At 30.0% G+C, this 12,020-nt stretch overlaps 1 protein-coding gene across 1 annotated transcript; it reads right to left on the bottom strand.

The window, feature by feature from the left end:
* Window positions 1-160: 160 nt before the first annotated feature.
* On the bottom strand, window positions 161-6,858 carry LOC142324545 (uncharacterized). The gene is made up of 2 exons (XM_075365381.1): window positions 6,636-6,858; window positions 161-525 (listed from the first exon to the last, which is right to left on the bottom strand). Exons 1-2 carry the CDS (start codon window positions 6,690-6,692, stop codon window positions 274-276), a joined length of 309 nt encoding a protein of 102 aa, XP_075221496.1. The 5' UTR covers window positions 6,693-6,858; the 3' UTR covers window positions 161-273.
* Window positions 6,859-12,020: the final 5,162 nt, after the last annotated feature.

The following is a 12,020-nucleotide window of genomic DNA, read 5'->3' as shown; positions in this document are numbered from 1 at the left end:
TCTGAATCAGAACTGGTTGGCTGAAGTTTCAATGAAAACAACTCATATAATTAATACAATAGTTAGTACATTTATTGTATAGTTAGAAGTCTGTAGAAGACACCATAATTATAGATCAGTAAGTAAAATGATATATAAAAGGAAAAAGTAATCAAAAAGGTTATTCTAATATTATTAAAACATATTTATTTTCTATTAAAATATACATTTATGCATAATAACTTGAGTGTTAAAAAAAGTATACAGAAAAAGTTTTAATATTTTATGTATATCTTACATTGGAATATTTGATGTAAACTTATTATTAATACCAGTGACGATATTATGACCAATCTGTGAAATATATTGAATAACTTTTTGAAAAAATTCTGTTAGATATTGAAGAGGTCTTAAAAATGTATTAAGTAAATCTCCATAGGGATTAGCTCCTCCAGGTCCTGTAATTACTGATGGTTTAACTTGGCTTTCCATAGCATCAGATTCTCGCTTTTCACGAAAAGATTGTGATGGTGAAGAAAATACCACCTGAAATAAATAGTAATATCTTTATTAAAATAAAAGTATGTTAATTAAAATTATTATCAGGTAATTAAAATCTAAATAAATAACTACAACCTGAAACATGAGTACATAATAAAAGATGGGTAAATTCAAAACCTTATAAAAATTATACAAGTTAGCTTTCTATATGTTCTAAAAATTATGAATTGTCATGTAGTTCTTTTTCCATCCATGTATATTGGCCAATGATGTCTTTTGCTTGTAGATTCTACTATTACTATTATTACTTGTTTGAAAAATATAAAAAAGGTTTCACTACATTATTAAAAAATGTTTTTCATATTTTTGTTGTTTTTATTGTTTCTACCTAGTATGCCCTTAAAGTCAACATGTTATATTAAATAACACAACACAATCACTCTTTGTGTTCTAGCATAACAAAATATCATACTGCTGCATTAATGGTGCAGACTATAGCAATGCTATCTACATGTAACACAGAACAATATTATAATTTAAAAATGAATTAAAAAGGAATCTATCTAGTAAGATGAAAATGAAATTTAGCCTTCATCTTATTTATCAGATACCAGTCTATCTGCCGAAACATTGATTGATCAATTGTATACTTCTATATGTCACACAATTATGAGTATAAGTGAGGATTTTCCTAAAGGAGTTCTGAGTCTACTCCCAGTAAGATGTAGAAAAGTATTTTGCTTTAGCATATATTTGAGCTGCTCAATGTAAAATTAGTTATGTGTTTCTCTGATTCTGAGTAAGTGTACTCTAACACACTTTATCTCATGAATACACTTATCCCTGAGACACTTATATCATTAGATTGTTGACAGAATAGATATGGATATATATTGCCTTCTGGATATCCTTGAACCTTGAAGAACTCCTTTAAATGAGAAAAAAAAGAATTGTTTTTCCTATCACAGTCTGTCTGCAGATAGATCATTTGTTTTTTCACTGAACAACCTTTCCCCTTAATATTATTGCCTTCCTTTCTTCCTTCTAGTATTCTGTGTGATTTAGATAGTTGCTCATTAGGCGTTCATAAGGAACCCTGAATATTTTAGAAGTGAAGTCTAACCAGAAGCATAGTCTAGTATCTGTATGGAAAAACCATGTCTGATACTAAACATCTGACTTAAGAATAACTTCATGTGGTATACATCTTTGTATACACGGTAGATAAAGAATATCTTGAAACAATAAAACTGGACAACTGCATAGAAATACTGCACAATTACATTATGGTAACTGTTATAAATTTAGATATGTTAATTAAATTAAATTGTTACAAACAATCTAATGGATGACCAGTCACTCCCCAAAATACTATAGCAATTTCCAAAAATATTAACAAATGCTCTTCCTCAGTAGTATAATTTTACATGGGATTGGGTGAATGTCATTTTCTTCAACTGTTAGATCGGTTGAGATGGTCCTGATGACAGAGCATATTTATAGCGGCTTCCATAGTTATTGGATCTGATCCATGTGATTTTTCCCTTTGGGGTTTTATAACTAACTGCTCTTGTGTATGTGCCTCTACTATCTATTGCTCTATGAGGCGCAGGATTGAAGCAGCTGTCAGTACATTACTCCAGACACAGAACTGGCTAAAGTGTAGGGTGAACTCTCCTGTCAGTTGGATATGTGCTGCGTGATGAAAGATGCTTGCATTAAACATTTGTAGGGAAAAACTGCAAGAGTTACTGTTTCATTTTATTTGTAATTCATTACTGTAACTCAAATTTAAGAGATAGTTTTTAAACCCTGATTTTTTTTTATACCCTATATTATGACCAATTATGCCAGTGTAAAATGGTAATTATCATAGCTTAATTGTTACAAAATTTTCTTTTATATGATTACAAGTGTACGGAAACTTTAACCCGCCTTAGAAGGACCACCTCTGAGTGTTTCCAAATTTAATTTTAAAGACAATTTGACATTAAAGATAAATCAAGAAGAAACATTTCTCATGCAGGATCCAGATAAAAGTGGGTTTTTAAAATTCTTGAAAAACAGTTGATTCATCAGAATGTGCGAGATAATTTCTGTTCGTAAACAAATTCAAGGAAAAAGCTTATTAATTTAAGTAATGTATTTACAGCAAAAGCTGACATTTAGGTATATTAAAACCTGCTTATACATTATGTTTATTGTACAAATAAAATAAAGTTTATTTTGTTAAAAAGTTATTCAAACAGAATCATCCCTATTTTACTTACAGCGAATAAAAAAAAAGGAATCACTAAAAATAACAGTTAAATGCTTTTGAATAGAACAAAATAACATCTTTAGAAAATTAAAATGTAATTTCATAATGATAAATGTTTTGTGTAGAATTCTAACACAAATAGAATAATCATATTAAAATTATGTCATAGTCATATTGATAATATGAGAATACTTTGTCATCAACTACTACTACTAATTATACAACTTACTTAAAACAGGATTTATTCACATATTTTCTGCACAAGAAGTTAATTGCTTATGCTTTAATAGGGTACAAATTGATTAAAAGAGGTTAAAAAAATATAATAAACAGAGAAAATCTTTTGTATTTATTCATTTTTTAACTAATGCATCTTACCAATTTCTTCATAATTATCTATTATTATTAACTAGTTAATAATGAATTTTCTTTAAAATATAAGAATTTTTTGCTTTAAATCTGTTCCAGCCTTCTTTTTGGTTATGATGCAAGTATGATTGGCTTAATCAGAGTTCCTTTACTTGTGATTAATGACATTGAATTTTAGCTAGTCCTTCTGGTGAACAGAATGAAGATTTCACTTGTTGGACTGAATGTCACTTGCATTTCACTGTGATTGGCCTGATAGTATGCAACTATTTATTTGACTCAGTGAAGAAAGACTTTAGGAAACCACTTCACTTGAGACTTTTCCTAAATGTCTGGCAATAAATATTACTCAATCTCTGACAGCTTTAATTCTAATAATCTCTAGAAAATTTGTTTGTAAATGGTCATAACAATGTAATTTTGAATAACATCTGATTAAATCTCACACTCAACATAATTTTTTTTAATTTAATGCATTAGACTTACACAGTTATAATTAGGATAAATTTTATTTTTATGTTACCAAACTGATAACAGAAATCTGCTGTGTGCAAAATTCAGATAGCATGCTGTGTGCTTTAGCCACTGAATCTACAAGGCACAATAATTAAAAGGAAAGATGTTAATACAGATAAAAAAGTTCTTTGTGTTAGAATAAAATGAATTTGTTGAATATCAGTAAGAATGGATATAGAATAAAAGAAATGGTATGAACAAGAGAAAAGGAGAAAAACTACAAAATACTGAAAAAAAAGTGCTGCGTCAATATTTAACATTCTTAACTACGTTTTTGTCTTGTCTCTGATTTCCATAATGATTTGCAAATAAGTTTCAAAACAAAAGATTTTTAAAACTGTAAAACAAAGCCACATATTATTTTAGTGCAGGATAAACAACAGTACTGTTGTTTGTTTCTTTATAATCTTGAAAACAATAATTATTAACAATAATTTTGTAATCTTATAACAATAATTTACTTCAAATTAAAAAAAAAAAACTTATTTTAATTATTCAATAACTATATTAATCTAACTTATTTTAGTTTCATTAATAAATTAACACACTTTATTTATAATTTTCTATTAACCTCTTTTTAATAGTAATATTTAACATAAAATCACATTTGATAATATATTTAGGCTAAACAAAAAAAGAAAAAATATTTTACATCAATCTATTATTTTTTTGCAGAATTTAATGTATATAATATTAGAAAACAAAGTTATAAACTCAAAATATTTCTACAATTCCATCCCAGTAAGTTAAGGAGATCGTTCCCTTCTGTTCTAATGACCATATCATCTTTCTCACTTGTGAGCTCTTTTTTCATGTAGGAAATAGAAGTTATCAAATATTAAATAAGTTTGAAAGATGTAAAAATCACATTCTACAACTAGAATGTAATTTAATAATTATTTAAAATTTGTTTTTAGTATATACTCTTATATTTTTAACAGAAAGATCAACTTTATGTTAATTGTTAATCAACAGACCATAAATAGACATCAGTGGAGTCAACTGTAAGTTATCAGAAAGAATTATAATATTATTATGGATAGGTAATATTACTACTTTTGAGATTAATAAGGAAAGGACACCTTATAAATGGGTATATATAGTTCTATGTTACTTTAATATTATTTATTTGTTTTGGTAATTTTATTATTCTGTAGAAGTGAAAGGAAATGTTTATAAATTTCTTTTTAAATTTGCAATTATAATTCATGCAATGTATGAAATATAATTTTACCAAACTTATAAATATACTGGAGTTTTAGTTTACTCTATTTCAAAACTTTTTAGGAAGGAGATTAAACAAATTAAATTTATATTTATAATCAATAAACACCACTGACCAAAATTGAATGGAGCTAATATTACTCAGGGTTTAAAGATAGCTCCCTTATTCTGGTCAGTAGCAGTTTCAGAACAGAATATAGGTAGATATAGGTAGAGATCATTTCAGAATAACAGATCATGGAGTAAACATGTTATGTTTGAATTCAAATTATAATGATTCAAAATATTCCAGCCATTTTCTAAAAAAAAAGTATTATTTTGTAAACTATTTAATTAGTAAGCCTCTTGAAAACTATTAAGTCAAATGATTTAAAAATGTTTTTCATATGTTTAGTCAAAAGTGTTAAGTGCCAATTTCAACATGAAGTTGGTAAGCCCCATGACAAAATGGTAGCATCTCTGCTTTTTGTAAGCAAGGTTCTGGGTTAGATTTCTGGTTGGGTTTGGGATTTTTCATACATTTTAAACTTAATTTCTAATCCAAAAAAGCAAACTAAGTGAGAACAGATAATTGCTTGCATGAATGAATAAAATAACTTACTACCCCATCAATTTTTAAATATTTGAGGCTATCCTAAACAACTAGAATAATAAATTAGCAACCTCACCAAGTTTTATTAATTTTTATATGGAATAGTCAATTTATGAATGATTATAAAACAAGAGCATGGAAAAGCCAGTGCATAGAATTACAACTGTACTATAAGTTCTCTATGAGTTTAAATCATTAACAAATAATATAAATTTTAAAAGATTTAAAAATTATTTTTTTTTAATAATGTTGAAGAGTTCTTACAAATTAAGCACTTGATGGACTCTTCTATAGAGCAGAGATCAAATATGAATTATTATAATTTAAGTAATTTTTTGTGATATTAATCCAGCAAGTATGGAATTTAGTTTTATTACATTTGTACACATTAAATTTGTTGCAGAATACCATTATAGAGTCAATTTATTCATTCATTCTTGTTGCAATTTCTTCTTCCTCAATAAAATAAGTATGTTGCTCACTATGTATATATGTTCCTCTATAAAATAAGTTGTTGCTGTGATGTTTAACTGTATAATGTCATTTTAGTTTATAAACTTTTGATTAACTGTCAATTTTTACATTTTCATTCATTTATTTATGATAAAAATAAAAATAACTGATACTTTCATCAACTATAACTACCATTAAAGAAAACAGCTTGGAAAAAATGAAATAAGATATATTATTAACTTAAATATACAATGATAATAATTTTGTATTAATTTATTAGTTATTAAACAAAAGAAAATAATATTTTATAATCATGTTTTAGGTAAAAAGTACTGCTTATTGTAGTTACTGATTAGTTGCCTATAATTGTGTTGTAATACGTAATATTATTTAGATAAATATTACTTGGAAAATAATACTGAAATAAGAACTTATATCAATATATTTTTTTATTCATTTAAATTATTATTTATTTCATAAATAGTTTTTACATTTAAGTTTACATTTAGTTTTTTAGATTTAAGTTATTCATTTTAATGTATATGAAAAGTACAAAAAAAATTGTAAATACAATTAAGTATAAAATAATTTTAAACATTCTAATTGAATCATGAATCATTAAGCAATATGATTTTTATACACTATACATAATACCTACTGTAAATTTATTATTATAATTAACAGATTTAATAAGTATAAGTTTTTTCATTGATAATACTGGCTTATCATAAATTTTAATACCTGACAGTAAATGTATGCTAAGAAAATCCCAAGTAGTATTCCATAAAAAGATGTCATTGTAATATATATGTCCTATAGTGATAATGATGGCTGATGATACAACTGGTGTTTGTAGAAAATCTGTTCATTTTAAACGCTATTAGTGACACACCTAAGCTGCTGTCATACTCTGGAGGACGTTGCTATTATACTTATTGCAGTATATTACAGATGCTTTTCAAACCTTACAATACATTTTATACACCTCCCCATTCACACAAGTAAAATGCAAACAAAACAAAAAGTAGATTTTAAACTTTTCCATCTATACTATTGTTATTTAATAAATTATTTCAATTTTAGTACTTTCAGATTTTTACTGCACTTTCAGTTTCTTTTTAATTTTCAAAAAAATTTGCATTAAGATATTCAAAAACAAGGTTTTATATATATATATATATATATATATATTATTTGTATACAATAGCTTGCAAATTAATTCGAACACAATGTTATTTAATAAAAAGTAACCTTATTTAGAAAAAAAGAATCATACCAGTACAATTTTAGAAAAATGAATGTGTCCTCCTTTATTCTTAATCACTTCACGTAGATGATTTAGCATCGATTCAACAAAGTACTTCTCATTTTTTTTATTTCATCATCATGAAGCCATACCAATATTATTGCTTTAATAAGTTCAATTATGGTACAATTCACTGTTGAGAGTCATTTTTTGACTATTGCCCAAAGATTTTCAACCAGGTTTAAGTCTGGGAAGTTACCTGGCCATGAGAGTACTTTAATGTTTCATTTTTTGAAAAGTTTTTCACTTTTGGCAGTACAGAATGGTACCAAATCTTGTTGGAATTGTTTTGAAATTGTGTCACAACCCTTTCCATCAAAATCTTGATATATACATCACTTTTCAACTTACCATCTACTGAAAGTAATGAACAAGAACATTCAAATGTGAAAAAAACTCAAAATATTTTTTTTTCTGGGAATATTTAACTAATTGTTGGATATGAGCCAGTGATGTATTTTCATCTGATGCTTTTCTAGCATATGGAACTCTTTGCCCCTGAACATAAAACATTAGTTGAGTCAGCAAAAGGTATTTGTCAGATCAACAATTGTTCTAGCTGATTGCTATAGCTTGATACACAGCTCACAACAGTAATTACAAGTCATTCAGTTGGCTGCTTTATTCAGCTGATAGCATAATAATCTCATGATATCAGTAGGTGTGATAAAGCTACTTTATCAGACTCATTAATTGGAGGAATAGTTTTTTTTTTTTGTGGGCTTTGGTGCTTTAGTACCAAAAGAATTTGCTCTTCCAAAGGCTTTTAAAGCTAATTATTATCTCTTCAATGGAGTTTCTGTTAATGGAGCACTGTTATTAGTGGCACCCATCTTAGAATGAATAGGTAATTCCTTAAAAATGAATTTAATTGAATAACATAGTTGATGTTGACCTGTCATATTTATTTGTTTATATGTTTTTTTTTTTTTTTGTAATTATTCAAATGTGAAAAGATGTTGGGTTTTTGATCTACTAATTGAACTACCAACTTTGACAGGTGATTGTCAAATATTTCAGCTCCTCTTTTTTATCTCTTGCTTTTTTGAGTTAAGGAAACATTTTATACCTGCAATACAACACATATCCACACTTATCCCTTTTCTTTTTTTTTTCCAGATTGTGTACTGAATATTCTTGTAGGTGCTTAGTAATTAATAGAAGCAGCTTAATTCCCGCTTTGTTAGTTCATTTTCTATTCTTTCCTAACTTTTATAGCAGCTTCCTTCACCTTGCATACAACTGGATTGCAACAAAAACAGGAACTATTTAATCTATCTCTAACCTAGTTTTCATTTTCTTAAAAATAGTTAAGTTCAATAAAACCCTCATGCAGTTCAAAGAATGTTGGGAGTTATTTTATACTGAATTTAAAGCTGTTATTTTTGCATACACATCATACTTTGTACATTTGTATATCAATTATGCTTTTATTCATCTCTCTTTGTGATTTTTAATATATGTTTTACAATTTAATGTCACAATTATTTTAAAGCATGTTTTTACTGAACCGAACATTGTTAATTATTTTAGTGTTTTCACAACAAAATATTGTATGTTTTTAACTTTATGAATTAGTAAGAAATGAAAATTTACAAAAGATTTCAAATTATATTAAATTTTAAAACTAGGGAGTACAAAGTGACACACATAAATGGGAAAATTTTATTTAAGCCAGATATCAATCTGATGAAAACATCAACATGAAAATTCAAGAAAATTGGTTGGAGAAATTAAGTAAAAAGTAATACATTCTCTCATATTCTAAAGAACCTTAGCTCATGCTTGTATGTAGTACATTTTCAAGTTTCTGTGAATTCTTTTTCTTATTTTTTTGAAGTTCATTTTTTTCATGTTTGTGTTTTATTTATGGTATTATCAAACAATTGTGAAGATGTTTGCAATTAGTAGTCAGGTTTTTGTTTTTTAATAATTATTTTATTTTAGTGCTTTTTTGTTGTTTCCATAACTTTGAGGTAAATAATACTTTAACAGCTTCACTAAGGAGGAGGAGGAGGTTTTTTATAGACTTCTCTTCTAGTTGAGTTAAGGAATATTTAGATGTCCAGTATTGTTTTAAGTACTGCAAGTATGGTCATAGTAATATGGTATGGTCAAGTATTGTATGGTAATCATTCTGCAGTATGTGCTCATTGTGGAGACGATGGGTACAAGCGTGATAAGTGTCCTAAGACATCAGAGGATCCGACTAGCATTAATTGCAAGCACTCTCAAAAAGACTACAAGTACTCTGTCAATAGTAAAGAATGTGGACACTATCTGAGAGCCGTTGAAATGTATTACAACTCAATATTTAATGGTCAGATGTGGTCATTTAAATGCACAGGGTGCCTACGATGTTCAACTTGAGCTTGGTGAGATAGCGCTATGTCAAGGGTTAGATTTTGTTCTGTTACAGCACCCATACATTATATCTGGTGAACTGCCAGGTTTTACTCATTGGAAGATTTTTACTCATTGGAAGGTTTTATTTTGGTTCAGATAGTATGTCCACTGTTTTCTGCAGAAGAGAGGATTGATTGTGTCTTCATTTGACAGCTCTCAAATAATCATCATGTTGTGGTCCATGTGGATGTTCTGAACTTGCATCTGTATATTGCAAGTTCACAGTTTCAATATAGAGATCCTGCTAATCATCGTCTTGAGGTCTGAAATAATATCCTTCGATTTTCTGGTACTAGTCCAATCCTTATTGGTGCAGATGTGAAAGGCTAAGTCACTTTTGTGACATAGCGGTTTCACCAATGATGGCAGTGAATTAGGGCTTCTTAGCCCGGCGTGGTGTTCAGGTATTTAATGTACCTGAGGAGTTGCCCACTTATGTAATTAATGTAGCTGGGCGATGGCTGTTTGGAAGAACAAACATTGATATTACCATTGTCCCTGACAATTTTTGTAACTGGAAGGTGGTTGATGATTACTCAAGTGATCATTGATTGATTCTTTATGAGATTGAGGGTGGTTTGGGTGAGCGCTACCAATGTAACATTGCAGTTCAGCACGGTCATTTTCTGCGTAGGCATATGTACTGAAAAAAATTTGTTGATTTTCTTTTGGCCAGGCTTCGACTTCTGTATCGGAATCTAGAGATTCTGAATTTGGAGGACCTGTCAGTGCGTTCGTCGGCGGCCTTTATTGTCGCCGCCGAAAATTCAATTCCCCGTAGTTCTGGTCGAGAAAGGCTTGTTCCATGGTGGAGAAGGGAATTATCAGCTTTGAAACAGGCTGTCAGTCGTTTGCAGAGAGCTTCTCAATGTAAGGGAGGTCCTAAACGGCGGGCAGTTCTTGTGACTGAATACAGAAATCGTAGATCTCAAATTTCACAAACTTCGAACGGCGAGTAGGGCTTCCTGGTGTTCCTTTGTGCATGAGCAGGGGAACAAGGATCCCTGGGGAGTCGTCTATAGAATATTGGGACACAAACAACGTAAGGACGTTCTTCTGTTTGCCCTCTCGAACCGGTTTGGGATAATTTCAGTTATATCTGAGATCTTACGCGAATTACTTGACGATTTGCTGCTTGACGACAGTGAAGCTGGAGAACCGCATACCATCTGTGAGTGCGGTGTGAGTTTGTTCAGTTTCGCGGGGTTGCAGTATCCCTGGAGATTACTGATGCTGAAATGCGTCAAGTTGTCTGCAGTTTAGGTAGGGGCAAGGCCCCAGGTATAGATGGAATAAGAGTCCTTGTTCGCTCAGTTGGGGAGTTTAAAGGAGGCAACAAGGATCCCGTTGTTACTTTGTCGTGTAGGCCCTTGACGTTGCTCCCGGTTATTAGTAACGTCTTCGGAAAGGTTCTATACCTGCGTATGAATGAGAGGCTGATATCAGCCTCTTCTTTAACTAATAGTTATTTAACTTAAGTAAGCCTTTAAGCCTACTTTAAATCGTATTAAATATATTTAAGTTCAAAAGTACCTCAGGGTGTTTCTTGACGAGAAATTGCAGTTCAAGAAGCACCTTAATTATCGTTGCGGAATAGGCCTGTCGTGCCTTAAGACTATGAATATCCTGTATAAGGGCGTATGCGAGACAATAATGCTATATGCGGCACCTGTTTGGGCGGATAGGTTAAAATTTAAAAGCTATAGAGATATATTCTTAAAAGTTCAACGCCTTATGTTATTAATGATAAGGGGAGGTTACTATACTCTTTCACGGAAGGAGTATCTTGCTGATTGCAGGCGTGAAACTGTTAAATTTAACTGCGTCAGAAAAACAGCAGCATTATCATGCTAAGAAGTCAGATGAATTGACTTCACAAAAAATGCGCGAGATAGAACGGCATGGCAATGCTTTATGACAGACCAGATGGGATGATACAGAGGATGAGTGTTATACACATGATCTCTTACCAGACATTGTTAGTTTGCGGGGTGCCCTTGGGTTCACCCTAACAAGTATGTGAAGCAATTTCTTTCTGGTTATGGCGCCTTCCGAGAGAGACTCCTGCGATTTGGCCTTGTGAATTCAGGCGTGTGTCCAGGTTGTGGACACATACCATAGATGACGCATACCATGTAATTTATGAATACGAAAATTTGAACTTTTGCGAACGGAAACTATTTGTCGGCTCGACATTATTGGGTCGATATTAAATTTCCGTGAAAATTGGAAAAAGCGGACCGAATGGGTAATCGTCGAAAATTTCATCGGCTACCTAACAAGACAACGGATTACCGAGGGAATTTAGGGTTCCACCTGGTGGTTCCTGTGTCTTGGTTTGTTGTTTTTGTATTATAAGGTTTGATTTTTTTGAAGTGTTTTGTTTATTTAGTTTTATTTTTATTTCTTGTTTT

The sequence above is a fragment of the Lycorma delicatula genome, chromosome 5 (genome assembly GCF_047948215.1).
Source record: "Lycorma delicatula isolate Av1 chromosome 5, ASM4794821v1, whole genome shotgun sequence".
Lineage (NCBI taxonomy): Eukaryota > Metazoa > Arthropoda > Insecta > Hemiptera > Fulgoridae > Lycorma > Lycorma delicatula.
This window is presented reverse-complemented; position numbering and strand designations above follow the sequence as displayed.